Below are 26,600 nucleotides of genomic sequence, written 5' to 3'. Positions count from 1 at the left end.
TACGTGCATTTCAGTACAACCTAAGCTGTATATACATAGATCAAATAAAATATGCACATCATTTTTGTGGACACAATGATAAGGTTCTCTATTGGGTATCTTTTATATGTCATTCCAGCTGGTAAAGAAAAAACTTTTTTCAATGATGTTTTAAACGAAGCAAAAGAATTTGAGTTACATATCGTTATGGTTAATAAATTCCAAAAGGTACATGCTGATACAGTAAATGTTTTTGTACTGGTTGGTTTTCGACCACGGAGTCTGGAGATCGTTGTTTTAATTGTTGATGGGAGATTTCGCTCAGTTTTTATGATCTTAGTTCATTTAGGTTAGATATATAATTTGGAAAAAAGATCTTTTAAGGACTTACATGTCATAATTCCTTTAAAATAAATAATACGTATTTGTATGGGTCGCCATTATAAACATGACAACAAAACATTTGAGGGAATCATAATAAAAGTTTCAGAATTATTCGGGCAGCCCTTTTCTGGAGCTTGTCACTTCTGGATAAATTATAATTGGATGTGTTTCCCCATATGGTACACCGTAACCTATTAGTGGTATTATGCATCCCGAAAATTAAAGTTCAAGCGACTGGAGAGGTAGAAATTTTGACTGTAATTGTAAGAGAGTTAGTCTTTTGACTACCATTGCACATACGTGATCGATATGTGTATTCCATCTGAGATGTTGATCGATGTAGATACCAAAAAGATGTTTATTTTGACAGACACTTCTAAGCCAATTGCAGTCACGGACAAATCCATGTCAGTCACTAGGCGCTGCCTTGTTCCGATTGTCATACGTTTCGTCGTATATACATTAATATGCATTCTGTTTTGTTGACACCAAACTGATATATTGTTGAGGTCAATTTGAAGTTTATTTTCAATGGAGTCAATAGATTTACCAGATGAATACAACTAGATACAAGGATACGTCATTGATAAACACTACAAGAAGAAAAGGCCCTTATATGGATACTTGAGGATCACCACTTAAAATATGACTTGATTCCGAAGTATATTTACCCGTGCAAACAGCCTGGGGTCTTTTATTGAAATAAGTCGTGAACCAAGCTACTAAGTGTAAAGAAAACTTGAAGTCTAAATGTTTTATAATGAGCACCGAATGGACAACCCAATCGAATTCTTTTTTTAAAAAACCAATGAAGATTGCACTAGTAAGTTCGCCTTCTTCCACTAGTAAGTCTCTCCATGCAGGCCAGGGTCGCATCACAATAACTTCATCATATAAACTATAGGATGTTGAATAGTATAACAGGTCTCTGGAATTTTATTAATACAGTAAAAGATATACGTGTTAGAAAGTAATAGATATAGAGCAACCAACCTTAAATCTTATACCTTTTTCATGAGTATGTATGGCAAGGGTCATTTATAAACAACGTATTAAATAGCTAATTTTGTTCATGAATGTGGATTCGAACTTCATTATGTCATTTCGTTTGCAAGCATGTTTATTTGGATATTATATTCTTTACCTTGTTCATCACTGGGTGGCTGCTAAAACTGCAATAAAGGACCTGACCTTGTTTACAAGATAGAATGTTCTGGAAATTATCTTTTGAACCTTATTCTGATTCTTTTATTATGTCGTCGTTTTCTATATTGGGGTTGTTTATGTTATAATTAATCATTCCTATCTTAAACACTTGTAGTAGTTTCAGTCTTTCATAGGTGTTCAATTAATATTCGAGAGGATTTCTTTCTTTCAATTAGGAATTAAAAAGTGATCATTGACTTTAGGATAAAATCACTGTTTTGGGGATTATTATGAATACATGACATTCTCGACTATATCACTGTGATATTTAAAAGCTAATGGCACATCAGCAATTTCAAGATTGGACTTCATTCGGGACACCACTGGAATTCATTTGGAATACCCTATACTTTTGGTCTTGTGGCAGCACTTTGGCAATGCGATCCGTTCTGGCCTATGTAAACGTCCGAGCTGAGTACCATTACACGTTTTTCACGGTAGTATATAATCACTAACGAGAGAAATGTATTCGATTGTCATATATACTTTATAAAGGTAGATTATAAAAGGCAAGGTTGACGACTATCGATTGGCATCATATGAGACCTCTGAGTAAAATTCATTGCTTTGTAATTTTGTAATCAAAATCGTTATGTTCTATCAACTCCAGCCAAATAGAATTTCCCAATTTGTAACCAGGTCAGTGGAACTAGCAATAATCTCCAAAATGTCCATGCATTAACTTCGTAGTCAATGGATGATGCTTTAAATTAGTCTCCAAATACCCGTCAACCTATCTTTTGCAGTGGTGTAAACGATAAGATACAGATAAATAGGTTTTAAAGATTTACATAGAAAAGAAGTGGGACTAAATATAAAGTAACCCAGCTAAGGGTTTGTAACTTGTAGTTACATTTTGAAAAGTCAGTCATAAGAGACGCTTAGTAAATAATAATAATAATAATAATAATAATAACTTTATTTAACGAAGATAACAAATTTGTTCATGGAAGACTCATCTACCATGTGGTCCTCAATGTTTGTAACCGGTTATGTTAAAAACAAATTAAAAAAATATGAAGAAACTAATGTCACCAACACACACTCAGGTATCATCGCACATGTACTCACATAGATTTTAAAATGAATTAATACTTGTGACCATACTGGTCAACAGATACATAAACAATAAATACTACACACAACATGCTATACACAGGTATACACATTTTAGCATAACCGAAGTCGTATATCCATGCAAATATTATATCTGGACACAATGATAAGGTTCCCTATTGGGCGGCTTTAATAGATCATTCCAGCTGGTCAAGTAAGAATTCCTTTAATGATGTTTTAATTGAAGCAAGGAATTTGAATTAAGTATCATCAGAGTTAAGGAATTCCAAACGATAGGTGCTGATACAGTAAATGAGCTATTGTACTGTATGGTTTTTGACAATGGAATTCGGAGATTGTTGTTAGTTGTTGATCAGAGAATACGCTCAGTATTTGATGATCTAAGTTCAATTAGGTTAGATATATAATCTGGAGAAAGCTTGTTGAAAGACTTGTATGTCATAATTCCTCTAAAATAAAGAACACGTGTTTGTATGCCAAGCCATTGTAGACGTGAAAACAACACATTTGATTTAGTCATAATAACAAACTTCAAATAGTATTTGAGACTTTCACAAATCATATGACATCAGTCGATAGGAAACACAACACGTTCACGTATACTGACACCTTAAAACAGAAACATGTATGTTTCGAATGTACAATTTGAAGTACAACAGGAAAACAAAATATCTCCGTCGACAGACTATCAGCCGTCTCCCATCGGGCGTGGGTAAAGTGCGAATGTGAAGATGCGAAATGTGAATTGGTAAAATGCGTAAAAGAGAATGCGAAACACTGGATAAAGTGTGGTAAACAATGTGCAAAATCATGCAAATAGTTCTTTCGTTTCGTTACCCTACAACAATCAAGGTTTGTGAAAATTTGACAGTGGGGTAACTAGTCAAATACAGTACTTGATTTAGATTTTATTTCCACAATGTCTTTCATGTTCTAACGTGTACCCGGTTACCCGTTAAACGTCGCAACGGGTACCCGGGTGAAGTTTTCCGTGGTTTTTCACAGCCCTACTTCCACGGACAAAATCTCTTTCTGGAAATAAAATCTAAATCAACTACTGTATTTGACTCGTTGTCAACGCCATTATGATCATCTTATCTTTAATCTCTGTGGATCACATGTATCACTAGAAACAAGTTAATAATATTTCTAGCCGGCAGTGAATGTCGTTTAAGTCTTCATTACATGACAGTTATCAATACTGTGACAAGGCACTTCAGTTAACTTGATTCGATGTTAAATAACCTTCTTGTGTTTCTGTGCCATTAAACACCAAACCAAACTAAATCAAATACCAGTGTGGAAGAGTGGTGTTGGTCAGGCTTGACTCTGTGACAAAGTGCTCCAGATATATTTATCCATAGCACGTTCTGTACCATGTCTGGTAAGGATACAAAAAGGTAGACACTAATATTTCACTTTAAAATACTATTTCGTCTAGTTGACGCCGGCCGGACAAACGGATAGACGGACAAAGCGAATATAAGTTTTCGCCTCTTGCGACATTAATAACATTCAACATGAAAATGACAAAATGAAACAATTCCAATAACAACACAAAACTTATTCAAGAGACTTTGTACCACTATGTCAACACAATCTCTTCCATGGAAGAAAAATATAAATATGGAATATGATAATATACCATTCAATTATGCTAATTATGCAAACTTTACAACAGAACAGTCAGGGTGTGGTACATGTACAGTAGATACGTTTCAGTATGGATTAAAACAGTTACTTGTTTCAAGACCTCCCATGGAATAGGTATTCTGACATTACATGAAGTCAAATTTGGTATAAAGGACAAGGACACGTGTAACCTTTAACCTCTATTTGCATTTGCAGCTCATCATCATTAACTGATCACAGTATCATAAGTGTTGAAAATCTGGATCGGAGAATATTTAACCAGTTGTCATTACTACATCTTTTTGCCAAATATAACCTGTGACTCTCTGCATTATTATTTTCTCGTGCGATAACTAGTAAATACACAAGATATACCGTGTATGCCACACATTTGATCAAATGTAACACCCGAAACGAAAATAATAACATATATTACATTCAATGAAAAAAAAATAAGTTTCAGACATAGACAATATGTTATGATCTAGGAGGCATGTACGGTCTAGTCTTATAATGTACCATAAAAGAACTCCTGAAATCTGAACTATTTATGGAAAACTTCTTCTACATTGAGAAAATACCATACAGTGATTGCTATACATATTCACATGCATTCTGATATTATTTATTTAAAAACCGACAAGCACTGCCTTAGTAATTTGAGACAATTTTCCTAATATTTTCAATATCCAACTGTCTCCTTTTTGTAATTTCTACCTTGATTAAATCTATCACGTGTGGCTTCTTTGTGATAGCAGATTGGATGGTCTGTAAACTGGAGACAGGCTTTTCCTGTGTCGTTCTTAGAACTCACACTTCAATAATTTTACCAAAGTGGAAACATAATCATCATTACCAATTTGACCTTTTTTACAAGTCATTAAACTTATAAAAGACTTGATTAAAAAAATGGAATAAAACAGTCTCTTGATATTCGAAATCTACATCAAGGATATACTGTATGAAATGAGTGTCATAATCAGACCAGTATTTACATGTACTCAATTTATTTACCTTTCTTGTTCTTCAAACGTTCTCATTACGCTACACAGAAACCGCTGAACGTCCTTTGCAGAAGACATAATTGAAACCTGCTTTCAGTTGCCCTTGGAATAAAAATTATAGGGAATCATCACAAGTACAGGAAACCTAGACGGAAGGTATTGAACAATACAAAGGTACTTGAGTTTTCTATGAGTTTTCTTTACTGCTTCATTTCATTCTAAATTAATGGGGCTACCTGAACAAGATCGGTCATATTTTTCTTCCTCTGCAGTCAAACATTCTTCAGTTTTCATTGTGGTGTGCGTCTGCTTTTTATGATTTGATGAGTATATGCTAAACGTTCTGATGTATATGTTTGTGAAACATTTATGTAAAATACAATAATATCTAAATGTCCAATATATCTGCCATGTTTTATAAATCAATTTAAACGTAAATCGTATGTACCAGACATGAATTTCTATCTTAATTCGAAATATTGCCATGTTATTTTGTAATAACGCAATGATATATTGTTATAATGCAATGTTATCTCGTTATAACGGAATGTTATCTCGTTCTCATGCAATGACGTAAAAAAAAAACCAAACTGTATTCTTTCACTTGACACTAATGGGCGTCCGTAGGAAATATTAAAGCACCAAAACAGATGCCTTTTGATATATCCCATGCACAAGTACAATCCAAGAAATAACTCAGTCGTTGCATTCATGCTTTTGAAAAAGTTTAGGACTAATGGACAAGGAAATTTAAATCCTGTTCCCCGTTCAACATTATATTCCTTAATTTTTCTCGAAATAAACCAAATTCAATGCATATTAGTCCATATTTTAAGTTTCTATTCGCACCCTAACAGATATTTCAGAATGCTTGTACACTCTCTACATGCAACAGTATTTGGTAAGTTTCGTACCCAAGTTGCACCTGTTAAGAAATATGGAAGCACTCCAAACGTTTCAATCAACACACACTAAGCACATTCGACCAGGTTAGTTGGAGGAGACGGAAGACCTCGGCATGTCCATAGCACGGCAAGTACTGGCAAAACATCATTCCACCTATTAAACAAATGGCACGTACCTGTTACGAGAATAACGAACGGACCAACATAGGAATTTAGATTTAGTGTCTTCAGGAACTGATTACCCTTCACATGTAATTTGGTGATTATTAGTACACTTTAAAACGTGCCTTCGAATTTCTGTATGCCACGAATGTTTCTCGTACAAATGCTTCGGATTCATGCAATTGTTTACAAACGTGAAAAAGACTGATCCACAAAATATAACACTCTCTATGCCGTTCATTTTAATATGGAGGATGTAGGTAGATGCGATATCTGTTTCTAATCGGAGTGCCACAAAAGGAACAGTTGAGAAAAAGCTCTGAGCAGTTCCAACAGGTTACATGTCCACACTGAAGAACACATCTGATGCGGTTTTGTTGACATATCCTACAGGACAAGAGAATCCGCAACTGCTGGTTTTCTGTTGTAAAATAAATAATATATGTATTCAATATTTTTGTTGTTAATTACAGTTGTCGCTACCACAGTAAACTAGATAAGTTATCTTTAGCATGGATTTCCAAGTCGTATAAGTCTTTCCAGCGTTGACTGCAATCTTGATAGAAGAGATTCATCAGTCCCACTAACAAGAAAGTAAGAAAATGGGCTGTCTTCGTGGAGAGTGACCCGTTTCATTGTGTTTATTGTACGAGGAGTCAGGAATGACAATTCAGTATACAAATATAATATAGGGCTTAGCTTACCCACCCAAGCAAAACTACGATGACTGTTCATACGCATTTGCTCCGATGAAGGAGATCCCAATAAGCATTGATCCTTTGACAACTACCTGGAATACTTCTTTTCATAATTCATGATTTGCTATCAATATAATATTTTACCGTTCTTCAAAGTCCGACCTGAATAACTTCTTCCTTAAATATCTACCTCCTAACCAGCACGCGCCAGAAGGATCATATTTTTTGTAGGTCGTCACTGTAACAGAATTAAATAAAAATCAAAATTCCTGACGCCTCTCGAGACCAGACCCTCAGCAATCCGAAATCCCTTTGAAAATGAATGAGATTTCTGGTCACGAATATATACGTCTTTAATTAGAATACACTCTAAACTCAGTAAGCAGCAAACCCTTTATTCTGAAGACCAAAAGAAGTAATTTCGTGTACTGGTATTTTATTTTTAATAGATTTTTTTTTCTTGTAACTATTTTGTTTTAAACTGACCTCATACAAATCAGCAGATGTAGACATAAAATAGACTTTGAACAGTCCACCGCCATGAAGAGCAAAACCAAAACACGACAGGGAAACACATACATAGGTATTAAAATCGTGATGAACATGTACAATCGTAGCCCTCAAAAACACAAAACTCTCAAAACAGGCGATTTAAATACCTCCTGATTAATTTCGGTCTTGAGAGATTTCACAGTATTATTATAAACTGGAAATACATATAATTTTCTCAGCGTACCTAGGTTTCTGCAGGTAAAAGCAATAGCAAATATTTTTTCTGAACAAGTGATTACTACCTTCGTTCTCTCGTCCAAATGGCTGAGTTAGTTCAGAAAGAAAAAACAACAAACGCTTGAAAAAAAGGGGAATAGAGTGAACAAACCAAAATGTGGAACCTGCCTGTGATAACATTTTATTCTGCATTTTCCAGTTTAAAATTTTCTCAGACGCAGAAAACATTTGGAAATTAATTAGAAACGCCTCGTCTTCTGAATCTTTGTAAAATGAAAATAAGCTACAATGACTTAGCTCTACCACCATTACTTCGTACATGCATACATATTTCATTGACACTGAAGCACCACTTTTGAGTTTTTACATTTTGCAAAGTTTAAGGGAGGGGAACTAACTCATGAATGTCTCGTGCTTATGCCATGGTCGACAGCATTTATTCAAGACGACAACATCATTTCAGAATGCAAATTAGTTCAGTAAAGGCGGGAGATATCTTCCGCAAATTATCAAACATGGTAATTCTATTTATCGAAGAAACTTAAATTTTTTACCGTATATTTATCAGTTAGAGTAATAACCATCAGGTCGAGATTAAATTACTACAAAAGATCTGGCATTATATTTGATTTTTGCAGGAGATTAAAAACATTTTGTATTAACTATTAGTTATCCAGTATGGAAGCTTCATTAATGCAGAAAAACAAGTATATGTGCGTACGGTTAGATTTACTCTCAATTCTTTTCATCACCGTCAATCATAGATCGTCCATTGCATGTTATGCCTTTGCACGTAACAGTGTTACCTTGAAATTGTTGTCGGGTGATCAATCGCTTGAGTTCCTGGTCAGAAAATGGTTTGGTTGAGCCTAGTCGAATATTGACAGTTTCCTTCATCTTTGCCATCAGAAATATCTATAAAACTAAAATAATGCTGCAAATGTAGAAATATAATATTTTCACAATTAGAGCATTCCTGAAAAATAAATAGGAACTTTAAAAGAAACCTAGCATATAGTGCATTCAAGAAAGCTTCAAAATGTAAGTACTTTATTCGATATTACCATTGAAAAAATATATATGACACCAGGGAATCAAAAACCCAATGAGTAATAAAGAAGATATTTGAAATAATTCTTCTGGAATCCTATCAAAACAAAAGCTGCAGTAAACCGAAATCCTCTTGAAAATGAATTACAGCTATGGTCCCGAATTTCTTTTTTAAATTATAAGCTGAAATCCTTTAATCTGAAAACGGATCGAAATTCTTTAATTACAATAAAACAATACTCATTAAACCAAAACACCTCTACTCTGAAAATCGACATTTTCTGTCTTTATTTTTTTTTGGGGCGGGGGGGGGGGCTGTCTGCTCATATTGCAATATTACATTCTAAATTGGACTCCATAAACACTGAAACTTGGGCAGAACACATAACCATTCAATAGTCTTTCAAAAAAACTGCTGCAAACAACAAATGATAGAACCACAAACATATTCATTGAAATAAGAATTACCACAAATAGCAATTTTAAAATGTCACTGGCGATATATATATATATATATATATATATATATATATATATATATATATATATATATATATATATATATATATACGATGTTAATGTTTATATACACTGTGTCCGGACAACGTTATTGACGAATAAACAATTCCATGTCAACGTTACGAAATATGTCTGGCAATAAACGTTATCACACCCTAATCCTTCTTCCCCACGGTTGTCTAAACATGAATTTCATTTGAAACTATTTCCTTTTTAAAAGGTATCTATGTATCTGGTGGGACAGTTTCATGAAATATAATTTAAAAATCCATCATTGATGATACGAGAGCGATGGTTTATAACAACAAAGCGTTTTAAGTATAAATCCTATATTTAAGTCCACATATATGTGTGTGTGTGTGTGTGTGTGTGTGTGTGTGTGTGTTGGATGGTTGGATGAATGTATGTATAAATGAGGGCACACTTGATCTCATTCTTACCTGAAAAGTGAAATGCTCAGGTAACTAAACAAAAACATTCAAACTGAAAATGTAATATCATCCTGTGGGATTTAGATCTTGAGAGATTTCACTGTAATATTATTTGTTGGGAATTAATATGATTTTCTCAACGTACTTAAGTTCTCTGCAAGCAAAAGCAATGTCATTATTGATCCGAAAAACTCAGCTCACACAGTTTCTGATCTATACTACCATTTTCATTCCCAAAAAGAGAATATATGAAAATAAATGTTGCGAAACCGCCTGTGATGCTATCTACTGACTTATCCTCAATTTTTGCATTCTATATTTCCCGATTTTAGAATGTTATCACGCATTGACGAACATCTAGAACCATCCATCTATCCATCCATCTATACATACATACATACATACATACATACATACATACATACATACATACATCTTCCCATGGGTTGGTGGTTCTTACAGGTGTTTTCCCGGGTTCTTCCGCCACTAGTTATACAACCCGTCATGTATAGCCTATCATAATCCCGTAATAACAACAACAACAGCAACAACAAAAACAACAATTTTATTATTGACGCTGAAACACACCTTCTGTGTCTGTACATTCTGCTGTCTGTTGATTTGACTAAACTCATTGAGGGGAGCTAACTCGTTAAGGCCTGACGCGTATGCCAGGTAGAACGGCCGATAACATGAGAATAATGGATATTTCAGAATGTATATTAGTCGCATAAAAGTGGAATCTCTCTTCTGAAAGCTCTCGGAAATCCTTATTTTCATTATATCTAGAAAACTATACCAATCAGTTTGGGCGAGTAACCCTCCAGCTGAGACTTATTCACTAAAAAAAGATATGGGTTTCATTTATTAAACGCTGTTCTGGAAATTTCCAGCCTTTGCCCGTATGACCGGTTATACTATGTGTAAGTTTTCAAAATAAAGAAGAAAAAAGAACTACGATACATGTATGCTGACATATATTACTGCCAAAAAGTGTCATCGTCCTCAGTCACTTATCGTCCATAAACAATTAGCATGTAAGACGAGTGTTTTAACTACTCCTTACATACAACAGTTTTACTTTGAAACAGTTCAGTGTTGCCCATGTTAGTTCCAGATCAGTGTCACGTTTGCTCAGCGCCAGTTCGTAAGTCGTGTATAAACTAAGGTATATTATTACAAGCCATGTTTTGATGTCTCAACATTGCCGCAGGCTAGAGTTAATCTCATACTCATGGTTACCATGACCACAGAGAAAATCAGGCATCCTGAATCGGCACATGCGTTAGGTTGCGCAACTTACGTGTTACAGCTTTGTCCTAAGATCAGAGGAACTGCGATAGACCGAGGCGTGTTCTAAATCCGTCCACACGTGGACAGACAGCGAGAAGGACATTGTCCGCTAAATTTGATTGCGATCGGGTCAAAGCGACACTCAGTCGGAATTGTGAAACCAATTTCGGTACGAATTATAACTTCTAACTAGCAGGCGAAAATTTAGTCTCGCATAGGAAGCTTGCTGAGCAATATAGGGTTACTACGAGGAAGCCACTCGTAATTTAGTGGTAAAATTTAGAGTGGAGATTCTAAGGTAAGACAAACCTTCGTAAAGGTCAGTGGGTTATTTGCTCGATTTTTGCAGAATATTACGGCATTGGAATTGTAATTATGTGTATTAGGTATACTTAATTACTAGGATCGTTTAGTACGTAGAATTACCTTTGTAGTGTTTAATTTACATGCGTGTTTGAGAAATGAGCTTGAGTATTATGTAGAGAATTATGTGGATTGTTAGCTTGTGGTCAGAGATAATTTTGTAATTCGCTAATAGGTTTCTTCGTGGTAAACTAGTGCACTTATTCATGTGATATGTTAGATTTTACACATGCTTGAATTGTAAATTTGGAAAATGGTTGAAGTGTGTAAGATTAGTTATTGTGGATGAATGGATATATCAGAGCATGGATATTTTAGTATTTGTGTACTTTGTATGAGTTGTAATGTAAAGAAATGCGTCTGATTGTTGTGATATTGTTTAGTATAATGGAATTAGGAAAATGTACTGATGTGACGCAATTTATTGATGTATGTACGAGAAGTAATTGATACCGTGCTTTTATTACGACTTTTTTATCGTACAAGAACGTACGAGTATTTCGATGTGAATGAATGTGTGACCGAAGAAAAGTAATAGCCGTTATCTGATGATAGGATGGGTGTAGTGTGACATGAGAGGGCTAAAATAGATATTTTACTGTCCTCGTGTTTTCACAAGAAACTTTGTTGTTGGGCAGAACTTCCGGTTTAGTTGAGTCCCGAGTCTCTAAGAGGGGAGACAGAAGTGAGACTAGCAGAGCAGTCGAGGAGGAGAAAGTGGATAAGGAGGAGGAGTATAGAGAAGTCGAGGAGAAGAAGAAATTAGGAGAAAGTCGGGAGGAAGAGGAGAAGAAATTGGAGGAATAGGAGAGAAGAATACACAGATGAGTAGAATACAAGGACAGGTGGGATGCTATCTCACACTACTAATCAAATGATGCAATAGGGTCGAGCGGAAGGAGAGTACTTGGGAAATGTGAAGCGCTTGACTATTGAATCATTAAATTGTTATTCGTTGAATGTCACTTTTATGTATATTCAATCATTTTAACATCGCCATTGCTGACTGGGGGCTCGGAGCTTTACATCTTTCACTAATTTAACTTCCATACAAAATCGAGCCTGAGTAGGACTTCTGTAATAATTTAAATAAAATATTGGGAGCACCACACCCCAACCATTATAACACACCTACCACGATGGCGACATAGCAACCCGTCACGTCACAATCAGAAAATGGAACGGTTGAATCTAGGTGGATATCTATGTTTTCAACATAATTTGGTATGTAAAATATTTTTCACACAATGCTTTTTTTTACAAGCATATTTCATAGGAGAACTATCTGCTGTTATTCCCGTTTCATGGTACTACAAATTTATGTTATGGTTGTTTTATTTTATTTCGTTGTCATCTCACTCTGTGTTAAATTATTGTAATTGTTTGTACATTTTTTTTCCAACTAATGTCATTGTCACGTACAACAGTTTTACATTATAATTGCCACGGGATAGTCTATAGCATTAGTTCCTATTCCGAATATGGAATATTTGAGCCTAAGCAAATGTCACGAATTTACCCAGTAACAGCAATCTGAAATATTTGCATATTCCAACGCAGAAATATACAAATTTCACAGTATTATACTATCTCTTTTAAAAAAGTCACAATCACTAGTTAAAGGTTCGAAAAAAATTTTACAGTACTCCAATGTAACCGAATTATATTCCTATCTACCAATGTTTGTAAGTATTTAAAAAATTATCTATCTCGCCATGACACTCATTACACTTCTTATTTTTATTTTACTTCTTATTTTATTTTATTTTGCATATATTTTACGAAATTGTAATATCTTTACCTTTTGTTTTTTCTTCATGAATTTCCTGTTTACATTTCTTTGGAAGGGTTTATATTGCTATGTGTGTGTGCAGCCTTTTCATGCATTTTCGAACTCTACCTATAGGTGTCACCGTTTATCCGCAATTGTACTGAGGTGCCGCAAAAGGCAATTAAATACATATGTGCATCGTTAGAGAAGTCGACAGGAAAAGAAACGCAAAGCTAAGAACATGCAGTGTATACGATTCTGTTGCATAATAGGAGTCTTGTATTCGATAGTGTCTGTGTCATATAGTAATCTAAGAAACCAAGAAAGGCGTCAGATTCAGTCAGATCCAGTACTGAGCTAATCTAACCCTTTCGATCGGCAAGTGTGGAAAGATATGTGTTGGTTTTTGTTGTTGTTGTTTTGTTTGTTTATTGTTTTTTTTTTGTTTTTCTTCTTTTTTTTTTTCTTTTTTTTCTCCTCAATACAATACTTCTTTTCCTGTCTTCAATTTTGTAAAATTTAGCAATTCTCTGTTAACGTCATATTAGGTTTTGCTTTTCATTACGTCATTCTGTCCTCTTTTGATTAAACAATTATTAGCGGTCCCTACCCACAACGGAATAAATGGGTAAACCCAAAGATTATCAAATTCTAGTCCAGCATCGCGTTTTCTGCATTCCCACCACATCATTGAAGTTTATTTGCCTTTTTCTAAATATGGTGTAGAGGTATTTATTTATTCTATGTATTCATGATAATGTCTCTAGTTTTAATATACAATGTGATTTTTATACCTTTTCAATTTTTTGCTTTGAGTAGATGAAAAAATGATAAAGTTAATTTACATATTTCTCTCTAATTATCTTAAATTTGAAGAAGTAATGGTTACTATTTCTATCCTTTACAAGTAAAGAAAATGCAAGTTAAGCACACTCCGTAATTTAAAATACAGTCTATATCCTTGTTTCCTACAGATAAAATTATTCGATTTATTAAAGCGTACCATACAGTCTTCTCTAAAATCTTCAAAGCTACAGTCGAAACAAATTTCAAACTTAATACTTGTTTCCTGGGCATTTCAAATCGCGGTTTGCGGGAACAAAGAAATCCTCCAAACAGTATCAAAAGTAAAATTGCGTACGACTAAATAAAAAAGATTTGTCAATTATAAAATATGTCAGAAATCAGAAAGTTTACGAACATGTCAATCACTTTTTAGACATAACCGTTTCTGAAAGATTGAATACGAACGATGTGTATCAGATGACAAATTCTAAAATCCCAGCCATCACCTCAACAAACAAAATTGTAAGAAAGAATTATAAACGTTGTTGTTGTTGCTGTTGTTGTTGTTGTAGGGTTTAACGGCATTTTTCAGCACAAGATAGGCTATACATGGCGGCTTGTATTAATGGTGGAGGAAGAACCCGGAAAAAACCCGGAAAGAACCACCGACCCACGAGAAGCTACTGGCAAGCTTTCTCACATAACCACATTAGTCGAATCCGAGACTAGAACCGATGCAGACAGAGGTGAGATGGCAGTGATCCGTAACGGTGAGCGCTTTAGACCACTCGGCCACTCGGGGCCCCCCAATTTTATAAACGTCTACGATACAGAGATTATGATTTTAGATCATATCTACTAGACGGAAACATGTAAAATAGGTGTCTGGAAGATCGTGTAAAAATAACGTGGTTAACAATGGATGGGCTGTACTCAACTGTTCCGAGAAGTGAATAAATTAGTTTCTTTACTTTGCCACACTTTATTTCGAAAATGAATCTGTCAAGTTGACACTGTTACTCAAACTCTTCGTAAAAGAAAAATAGTTTGAAATTTAGCTGAAAATAAATGCATTATATATATATATATATATATATATATATATATATATATATATATATATATATATATATATATATATATATGTGTGTGTGTGTGTGTGTGTGTGTGTGTGTGTGTGTGTGTGTGTTGTGATTGTCAGCATGCCTTTTCCTGGATACGCAGATGCAATTAACCACCTCTAAGATTTATAGAAGGAGAAAGATCAAGGGATGCTATCTGAAGCTTACTCAAAGCATGTGTCTTAGTTTATATATGCATGGAAATGGCAATATGGAACAAGTCACGTGCCCAAGTACAGCTAGGTGAACTGATAAGAACATGTTCGGCCAGAAAGAAAATCAAACAAGAAATATCATCGGAAGTAGTTGTAGAATGTATGTAATTTTGATGTGTTTGGCGATTCACCTCTAGCATAATGCAACACACATGTTGCTAAATTGCGACTTTATCTACTTCCATCGCTTTAGTTTGTCATGTGACAAAAGTAGTTCCAAATATAGTTCTTGATAACGTCGAATTACATCGGAAGTTTCTTTCTTAACTTAACGGAAAAGGCCGAGACTAATCCGATCACGATTTCGACCTGTGTCACTGTTATCTGTTCTGTTGGTTATATTCGTTTACTTTCATTTCCAAATAATATATTGGTGGAAATTGTATTTACCTGTGGAATTTTCAACAAATATGTATTTTCAAAATGGATTCTTTATCAGATTCTGGAGTATTGTGAAAATCAAATGTCGATTACATATGTAACCTTCAGCCAAGCAGGTAAGTGTTCTAGTCCTTTAATGCGACTTGACAAGTATTATCATGAATGTTTACATAATGGATATTTTTCATCCGTCTTCGAAGGTAACATGGTACTTCATGAACATAGAAGTATACCCAAAACTGACTAGATTATTTTGATACTGTTGTGAGAGGATAGATTGCAGAATTACTTAACTTTGTAAGTGTAATGGTTGAACACCTATATGCATGAATACAGTTAAAGGAGTATCTACTTTGCATGTGACAGAGAAAGAAAAAAAAACCAATGAACCGGTTGCAATATTCATTTACGCCGCAATGTAGTTAGACACATATCGGACAACTCTAAAATGAGCCAAACACTAACAAAGCCAACTCAAGCTCAATCAAAACAAAGACATTTGATCCATATGGCTTCATGGCTTGAGGATATCACCAAATATAAAAAATTGAGGTAAATGTTTGTCGACAATAAACAATTTATTCGACTTGTCGTAGCAACTGGTCAGAGTTGTCCCATAACAAAGTATATGGAACCGAGATGAATCGAAGTTGAACCTGAGTTGCCCCATACCTTGGCCGAGTTGTCATCAGCCGAGTTATCTTTGGTCCGAGTCGTCTGGTTTCCTCGACATTCCAACGTAACACTCCATGTATCTAACACGGGGCTGGAAAGATCAGAAAAAAATCTCACAAAACAAAAAGTGTTTTGGCTGGTATGTATGCCTTTGTTCTTTCACAATCAATTTAGACAGTTTGATTTTAAGATGTAAATTCAATTTAGTTTGATTTAATTGAAAACTATATCTGTTTACAGCTAGATCTGCAATAACTCCTATATATTATGGCAACAATACTTGTCCTTTTACAAGTTTCTAATCATCGACGGAAACCTTCAGACTGTCGGGGGCAGTCGGAACTGCCAGGATGTATTCGAAAGATAAATATTGCTAATAGCGGTCGACATGAAGAAGTTAAGGTTCAGCAGTGTTGAATCTGCTGCAATGTGTCACATATCTTTGATTAAATCTCATTATTTATTTTTTAAACCTTCTTACATCTGTATGCCGACTGAATGATTTATTTGTATGTCAATGAGATGACATAATGGCTGACGCCAATTTTTCTAAATGACCTACTAATTTAAGTAAAATAGTTTGTGCAGTACTGTCAATATCATTTAATGGGATGATCAAAGTTACACGGTTACCCTCCTAGTAATTCTAATTATACTCTAGAACAGATGGTCAGTCTGAATACTCCGTGAATTTTCTACAAAATTCCATCTCCATATACTTCCATGGAGAGATAACAGCATAAAAAGGGAGAAATCTCCCGATAATAACAACGAACAAAGTCTGATACGAAAGTACCCGAGGCAAAATAGAACCATGTCAAACACTTTATCATACGGTTATGGAATTATTTCCACAATGTCAATAAAAAGAAATTCTAGACAACTTGAAAAAAAGAAACTTGAAAATGATTCGGCCATGAATAAGTTATCATAGACAGCTCAGTCGAGTCGCCTTTAAGGAACACTACATAAGATGATCTGTGATGTACAATACGTCGTCATTTGGCAAACAACGTATATGTATATTCGCAATGGCAGCTACTATAGCATTTCCGATGTGCTTTTCCCCATTGTTGGAGGAAAGGTTGAGCATGTTCGGATTTCCTGGAGGAGGCAGGATTACACATAGACTCAATGTGGACAAGTGTTGTCATCTCTTAAATTTATCATAGGCAGTTAAGTTTACCGACGATCCTAGATTCAAATAATGCGAAAACATTCTTACTTGGCAACGTGTGACATTTACTCAGTTTATGAATATTTAGCTTGATTCGTCCCCGCCCTTCACAGTTCTAATATTTTATTTTACGGTACGTTATCTAGGGCCATAACGAAGGTCCTAATATTACCCGAATTATTAGCGTTAGTTGGCTCTTACCGCTTTAAATAAGCAGCATACTGTGTATGTTAAAACTAATTATATATATATATATATATATATATATATATATATATATATATATATATATATATATATATATATATATATATATATATATGTATGTATGTATGTATGTATGTTTGTGTGTGTGTGTGTGTTGTGACCTATACAGATTTAACTTACAAAGAACACTGCCCATTTAAAACGTTAATAGCCCACTTGCGTTAATTTTCCTTTGATAAAGAATTAAAGAATCACAATAGCAGCTCACATTCCAATATATGCAAGCAAGATACAGAGTAATATTGATCAGTTCTAAAGAGGTGCGCCCGCAGAATTATTTTTTGTGGGATGGGGGGGGGGCAAACATGAAGTGGTCAGCTATAAAGGTTTACGGATGTAGGCAAAACCATGTTTAAGGGTGAAATCGATGGAGAGGGAGTCCCCCACCCGTTGTCCCTATATGCGTGCGCCCATGGTTTTAAAGGGTTAAACATATGCCTAACTTCAAACGTCTCCATTCATACCGGCTGTGAATCTTACTGATATTTGGTGATATACATAGCCTAGAGCAAGTTCATATGTGCAGTCATCGATTGTCGGATAGTTTTACAAACACCTTTTATATAAAGAAATTATGAATGAAACTGGTTGAAATATCTGAAAGACTACTTACATATTTGTAATGAGATATTGATGGTCAGTTGCAAAAGTTTCCAGAAAGTGGCACTATACCACACAGAGGAACGAAAAGCGACGATAGTACCTGTAATGCACATACAAATGATCTAATTCACTAGTTTTTCTATCATTCCTCTGTATCTGAAATTCACCAGTCAGTTGCACGTTATTTGTATTATAGTCTTTACTGGTAGCTTCAACTTGTACGACTAACATCATGCAGTGTTAAAAGTGCATTCGCTGATTCATTATATACAGTGGTGTGCACGTTGATTGGTCGAATGGCTCGTAGCTGAGATTGACTGACAAAAAGCCACTTGTAATGACGAAAGTAAATGACCTAAATTAGTCATTACATTTTAAAACGAATTGTAGCGGAGTGAATAGAATCGAACAGAATTAGTGGGAAAGTCATCTAAGTAGAGTCGTCCTCAAAGCATCTTCGCTAGCCAAGATTCCGATACGTAGATAGGTAACATAACGGAACCTTGGCTAGCGACGACTTTCTCCAGGAACGACGGTGGTCTGTGATGAGTATATGACGGCAGAAAGGCACCGGCATGTTCCGATAGCGTGTATGTCAGGATTACAAATAGTCTTAATGTGGGCCAGCTTTATTAATGATTAATTTTATCAAAACCAATGACTCTTTTTGATTCTACAAGTGAAAATTTGTTCACTTTGGCATTATTTATCTTGATTCATTACTACTATTCACGGTTCCCATATATGTTGTGTCTTCATCGGTAGCACTGGAACATCTAGTTCCACAATGAAAGTCCTAATATCTCCTGAATATATGTTGCGACCTATAATAGCTTTAGCATATAGAGCAGTGGTTTCCATTCACCAGGTCGTGACCCAAATCAGGGTCGCAAAAACGTTTTGGAGGGTCGCTAGGAATTTGTTTGAGGGTGGCAAAACTTCCAAATGTGGTAATGGTTCGTGAAGCTCAGAACAAATACATTTTAGCATCGCTGCCAATAATGCTGGGAACCATTGGTATAGAGTATACTACTCATTTAAAGTTGACACTTGTGGTCATTTTCCTCTCACAGAATTCAGTAATAGTAGGCTAATAGAAGTAAGAAAACATTGTGTGAGAACAATCTTTAAAACGACGACATACACCTTGGATACGGCAAGTATGTGCGGACATCTTGATAGTATCACTTCAGTCAGTACAATGTAAATAACTATCAATTTAATACTGGGTTCCCTATTGCAATTTTAATATACAGTAAAATGAATCGATTTTTTTTAAGAGATAGAAAACGTTTCATTTTAAATTAGTTCTTAGTTTATAAAACAGGGTAAATATTAACAGCAGCTTACAAAGATTAAATGTACAATACGTAAATTGCATATTGATGAAAATATTACTGCTTGAAACAATCTAAAACGCCACTTACTTTCCTGAACGGTCCATTTAAAGTTTGTGTTATGTTGTAAAGTTAAAGAAAAACTATGGTCTATTACGTTGAGCATCGAAGCAAATGTTTTTTAAAGTCTGGTAACTCATATTCCATTGATAAATCTACGACAATTGTTGGCAATTCGTTTGCACTACTGCAGGCAATATACTGTTCAACCTATTTTTAACTGTACACAGTTCTAGTGTGAAACTAATTACTAAATTTATTTAATAGTCATACGTTATAGCATTGTGTGTGTGCGTGTGTGTGTGCGTGCGTGTGTGTGTTTTACATTAGAACATGCATTTAACTTGGCATTGCAAATTTACATTAAAAACTTTAGGTTTTAATCTAAATATTTTTATCAACAAGCTCTCTAATGTCAGCATACCTAGTGACAGCTATAGTATAACTTGAATCATCCGACTTTAGATAGACGACATCTGATGCAACAACTAATACACCTAGAACATTCATGTACTTTAACTTATTGACAATTTAATTTTTAAGTGGAGGGGTGCTGCAATGTTCTTACTTGCCGGAATATTTTATTTTATTTCTCTTTAAAATAAAAAGTAATCTAATGGATTTAGTGGGCTGATATTCTTTTGCCATAAATCAGACCAGGAATATTTTCCTGAACGCCCCCCTCCCAAAATAAAAAATAAAAAAACTTTAGAGGTTGTTCCAAAATGTAATTGTGTTATACCTTGTTACGTAAGTAACGCTGAATGTTAAAAAAATACCACAGTACAGTACACCGCAGTACAGACTTTTTCATCCTAACTAACTGCATGACCCAATAATAGGTTGGAATACACAATCGTAAATGTACACGACAATATGCCTAAACTCTATACACCAATACAGCTAAAACATTTTCCAGTGACTGATTCTGACTCACATTTGGTATGCAGTTTTTTTTTTTTTTTTTTTTTTTTTTTTTTTTTGTGTGTGTGTGCGGAAATTGAAATGCAGTGTGTTAGCTATTAAAAATCTCCGTTTTCAGAAGCATCCGAAATACAATTTCTTGACAGGACCAAAAGGCACAATATAGCAGCTTAGGGTGAATTTTCTTGCAAAAATATGGGGACATTTATGTATATCAACTGATTAAATACTATTAGAAAACAATCCTGGAATAATATCAAGTGCGCAGTGGTTCTCATTATGAAATACGAGCTCTCTGAAATCTTCGTACGTAGAGTAACAAGTCTATCGTCTCCATATTGAAATCCCGCTCGGCAGTGATCAGCAGATCCCGAACGAATAACACACATAATTTCCGGTGACTGAAATTTGCATAATTATATGCCATATTGTGAACACTGACATTGATGACGTAAAACACAACCACGCAACGAGACCGCGCAAAATGTCAACAACGGTAAAACCTTCTTCTGATCTCGTTATTTTCTCCTTATTCTTTTCTTTTCTAATTTTAATTTTGAGAGGAAACATTGAAGTGTATGTAGAACTACTTTTATTGTTATATTTAGATAGGTTTTGTGGAACGAGAATGATTTAAATCGACATGCTTTGTAGAATATTGCAAAAATCCACAGGTACTCAATTTTTTTAACATAGTATTCGCACTCCCTCACGTTCCACCACTCAATTTTATAAAAGAAAAGCGTCTAGGATATTTAAAGATGCTCAAAATTTCATTAGTCAATTTATAAATTCTACCCAGATTGTCACCAGTGGACTCCTGACACTCATCTTTCCTGGCGTTTCAAACGAAGCGGAAAAGAATTCTTGTTCTGTTTCTCCAACTTTCAAGTTATTACTTTAAATACACAGGGTTTTAAATAAGTGTTATTAAAATCTGCGACTGGAGTATGGATTCCATGTCCAAAACTCTGGTCCAGATCATAAAAAGTACACACTCACAAACGCACAGTCACTTGAAGTTTGACCAGCGTTTTATTATTGCGCATATGTATTGGTTAGTATGCTGACTGAGTAAATAGACACTTAGACTTTGCTTTGGTGCCCATTCGAGGAAAGTAGGGGCCCTTTTCGAATTTTGGACCCCACCTCATACCCAACACTTGACCTGATCCAGCCCAGAAAACTTCCATCAAATCAAAACCTTGCATGTATTAATTTCTGATTATCAATTAGCACTGTATTCCTATAAGCTTGATAAGTAATCATGAATACATTTGTTGTGAAATTATGAAATACTTTTACTTATTAAAATTCATTAGAATGACAACTGGACCACAGTAGCAATTACAATGTGTAATAGAGAAGATACACAACGAATGATAAACTTAAACGTAGAAACTTTGTTATTACCCAGACTCAAAGCAGCTCACTTTCAAGCTCAAGTCCAGAGCGACTTTTAAGAGGGAGAGGTCATGAAGCAAGAACCAAATGGGGAAAAAGGAGGTAGACATGGCACTTTCAAAGATTTCTAAACGCGTTTGAAACAACCCATATACATAACGGCCAATGCACACTTGTCTTCAGATAACACTGTTCGTCCTCATTTCCTTGTTACGGATAAAACATTACCGTAACTATTCACACATAACACACTAAAATGCATCAAATTACAGATTTTGCTCATGTATAGTCGGTATATGAACTAAACCTTTATTTCCAACCGAATCAACAGACTTGAGTGCATCTATTTTTAGAAGTAGGTGTTCTCGTAATGTAATCACTCACTTTATATAGCTTCATTACAACAGTTCATTATAGGATTGCAAATTTATGGTTTATTTATTTGTCTACGTACTTGTATTAATATTTAGGATTGATTAAATATTATCTTCTTCGGAGTTTTTTTTCCCCATATTTTCACGAATACGAGTCAGGTCAGAAAACAACTTCGACCTTACATTTACAACGTTTCTCGCGAATTCCACAAGATAGCATTGTCCATAGTCCTACAATGTAAGAGATATTACATGTTATTTTGGTTTTAGTACTGTGTCTTACTACCCAAATTAACGGGCATGTCTTGCGTGTTCCGATGTCGGTTAACATCAAAAGAGTAGTCAGAGTTTCAGGAATATCTCACACACTTGGCAGCCCATATCAACACTCTTGCACAAATTAATATGTAATTAATATACTTACTGTGCTGTTTCTATCCTGGTGGAATCAATATCTGACACTACCAAATGGACGCATTTTCATGTTCCGTTGACATACATTTGAGATATGCCGAAGAGTGGTCAAGTTGGTTCATATCGGGAATATGTTTCCAATAAGCATACTATATTTTTATTCATTTCGTTAAAGAATAATATTTCAATTAACCCGATTTCGGCATTCTCGGCTTTCATCACTTTCCAGCCAACTAAAATGTAGGCGAACGAAACTTGAAAACGGGTTCTTTTCTTTTGTGAGAATTTTAATTTATTAGAGAAAATACATCAGAGTAAGTAAAGTATGACTAAAATATTATGACTTTACTTTGTAGAAAAGCGTCGTTATTTTAGTTACCAGTTGTGTGAGATATTTCTGAAAATTTGACTTTCGTTACGATGTTAGTCGAGTTAGACTGTAAGACCCTGACACCCAAAACATAAATATCAGCGTCGAGGTCTTACATGTTGGACTTCATTGTTCCATACGTTTCTGATCTATATGATTGCATTTTAAATCTAAATCTTAAATAACATAATAACTAGGCTTTGCTTTCTGTGAATTGTATAATTTTTGAATGTATATGCCAGATGATTTACAAAAAACAATCTAAACTGGCACTTCACAAAAATAATGATGTCCACCATTAATTACTACACCGTTACTGGTACACTTATTTTTTGGGGAATGCCTCGAATAGTTCCATCAAATATTCAATATATATATATATATATATATATATATATATATATATATATATATATATATATATATATATATATATATAAAAGATACAATAACTAAAACAGAGAAAAAAAACAAAAACAACAGACCATTTGGGGAGGCCCTCCTGCCCTACTTGTAGTTGTGTTGTGCTGTATTCTTTTTATTTATTTTACGTTTTACTATCTTCTGTACATGTATACTTATATATATATATATATATATATATATATATATATATATATATATATATATATTAATTGAATATTTGATGGTACTATTTGAGGCATTCGTCATCTTCTCGGATGAAATTTCTATTCATGTAAGACGTGTAGGTCACTCGAGTTACCCTGCGTCAAATGCGCATGACCGTACCGGTTGCGGCTATGAGATAGGTTCGGCCAGCTAAAAATAGCAACTGAAAATGATCTACTGCTATGAAATAGAAATGCAGTAAAAACAAAATTTCTTCAAAGAGACAATATTGACATTTTTAAAGTGTTTCGTATATCCCTAAGCTTGTCATCTTGAAAGAGCATTTCCGGACAATGATTTTCGGGATACAATATCAGTTGCGAATTAAAATTTCAAAGCATGTTTTTTTTATGCCAGAACTTTTATGTACGAATACTTTTCGTGTCAACAGGTGTTTGTGCCAAAGACAGTTGACAAACCAATTTAATTAGTATGGTCAGATATTGTATTTGTGGTGGAGATGATGGACGTAGGATGATACTGAATGAAAGCGATAACCATTCAAACAAGTTTCATCTTCAGTGTGTTCAAACGAAACGCATTCCTAACGGAACATGACTTTGTGTCGAATGTCAAAACGATGTATTCCTGAAATGCTTTTAGAAATATTAAATTACATATAAACAATTAGCTTTTTAACTTGAACGATAACCAAATGATTGATTTCAGCCCACGAAAATTGAAAATCATTACATGTTTCTACTTATTATTATTATATTCTTTATTCTTACGCACAAGATGAGACGTGCCTTTGTAATTATGCGGGAAGTCTTTATTCTTACGCACAAGATGAGACGTGCCTTTGTAATTATGAGGGAAGAACAATGTTATTAAGTGCCGGTTGGGGGTGGGGGCTAGGGACTCAAAATGGTGGATATGTAAGTACACACGTTTTGTGACGTCACGTGAAAACAACGGATACATTCCTCTTTGTTTGTACCTCCCTACCGAGTTCAATAACGAAAACGTTTAATGTGACAAAAAGTGCACAGAACTAAGTCAACTGAATCATTGATTTATAATTTACAACCTGACTGTGACCAGAATGGCATTAATACTGGCATCCCCTGCACCTTTCATGCTTAAAGAACTTTCCATACTAACACTGCACCATATTGCGTACACTGTGGTCTACTTTATTTCCACCAGACAACATAATGATGTAGTTCATCCTATTCGGTAATTGCCGGATAATTCCGTAAATTACCATTATGTTGAGAGTTTGGAATTATATCCCTTTGCACACATAAACATAGAAATTAAACCGCTTGTTAAATCCACGTGAAAGGCAAATTTGTTGTCGTCATTCTTTGCTTGATTCGACACTGTTCATATCGGAAGCAGACGACATATGAATGCACATCTGTAATCGCGCACACACCCCTTTGCTGGAAATGGATTTATCCAGGAGCTGGAAATGATCTCGGGCATGTCCGTTTATTATATTGAAAACTTTCCTTAAGGGGGCAGGGTCCAGTTTTTATGTACAAATTTAATGACGTAATCAGCGACATAGTATAAAAAATCATAAAATTCATATACACAAGTGAGGTCAAAAAGGTCCATATTTTTAAATACCTATATTAAAACAAAGCATAAGAATATTATTCACTTGACAAGAGAAGTCAATGGCAGTTTATAGCAGAAGAAGTTTATGCACCCCAACCCCTATTTTATACATGCATTTTTCACATCCAAAGGCCATTTTTGACAACTTGTGGTGCTCACAGTGCAAACGCAAGCCCTTTCCCTGGATCAAAATTTTGGAAAACATTGTCTACTAAATAGTTTGATGCAATTCAGAATAGTTGTCATCCAAGCCGTTTTTTTGTGATATTCTACTTGCATTGAACCAACGTGTCTACTGCTATCGGAGGCTAGCTCTTCTTCCTAGCCGACTACACTGGTCAACAGTGAAATCATTACTGACTTGAAAAGGCCCTAATCTGTAGTATTTTGGTGTGCCGAACACGAATATAACCGTGAAAAATTTGTATTGGCTCTCGTTTTGAAGATATTCATATACCTCATTTTCTATGTTTCACTGTGTAAATTTCTCCAGTAGGACTGCAGCAACATCCGGAATAATGATGTAACATTGCATAATACCATCATGCTCACATCATCCACAGTTGATTGCATCATTTTCTGATGCAATGCAATACTAATGCCATGCGGCTGCTGAAGTAAGTTGACGTCAGCAGTGTACTATACATGTGTAGGCCTATTATACTAATGCCAGGCGGCTGCTGAAGCTGACATAAGCAGTGTACTATATAAAGCCCAATCAGATAGGTTCAGCATTTAAAATATTTTAGACGTTGTGCGAGACAGTTCAAGCTACTGTTACATAAAACTTATTATTTTATCCATTTATGTACAATAAAGAACAGTAATGCCTCGAAAGTGTGTTAATACCGCGGACAATTTTTGCTATATTTGTGGGGAAGTGACATTTGCCAACCAGAAGAAAAGTATCAGTTCTCAAGTGAAGAAGGCATATCATCTTTACTTCGGATGCAAGGTTGGTGACCAATACAAGCCTTGGGCTCCGCATATATGCTGTGCTACATGTACAACACAGCTTTCACAGTGGTTGAATTGCAAAAGGTTATCAATGCCGTTTGCAGTCCCAATGGTGTGGAGAGAGCCAAGCAAC

General features: G+C 34.9%; 1 protein-coding gene and 1 long non-coding RNA gene across 10 annotated transcripts in view; one reads left to right on the top strand and one right to left on the bottom strand.

The window, feature by feature from the left end:
• Positions 1-18,832, bottom strand: part of LOC149782820 (uncharacterized) — a 62,088-nt gene extending 43,256 nt beyond the window's left edge. For 3 of the 4 annotated variants that reach the window (XM_089934345.1, XM_089934342.1, XM_089934347.1), the window contains exon 1: positions 18,439-18,832. In XM_089934345.1, the coding sequence (XP_089790471.1) occupies positions 18,439-18,541 (103 nt within the window). In that variant the 5' untranslated portion in view covers positions 18,542-18,832. Of the gene's footprint in view, positions 1-8,582; positions 8,700-18,438 lie in introns of all 4 variants that reach the window. The other variant, XM_089934344.1, reaches the window with a different exon arrangement.
• The window catches only part of LOC149782819 (uncharacterized), a 281,237-nt gene that overhangs the window by 229,137 nt on the left and 25,500 nt on the right, over positions 1-26,600 (top strand). For 2 of the 6 annotated variants that reach the window (XR_016414465.1, XR_016414464.1), the window contains exon 1: positions 15,207-15,822. The exons of 1 other annotated variant lie outside the window; for it this stretch is intronic. This is a non-coding gene — a long non-coding RNA (uncharacterized LOC149782819). 3 more of the 6 variants (XR_016414468.1, XR_016414466.1, XR_016414463.1) reach the window with 2 other exon arrangements.

The sequence above is a fragment of the Sinohyriopsis cumingii genome, chromosome 15 (assembly GCF_028554795.1).
Source record: "Sinohyriopsis cumingii isolate HCF-2022 chromosome 15, ASM2855479v2, whole genome shotgun sequence".
NCBI classification, from domain to species: domain Eukaryota; kingdom Metazoa; phylum Mollusca; class Bivalvia; order Unionida; family Unionidae; genus Sinohyriopsis; species Sinohyriopsis cumingii.
Note: the sequence above shows the minus strand (reverse complement) of the source record. Positions and strands in the feature narration are given on the sequence as shown.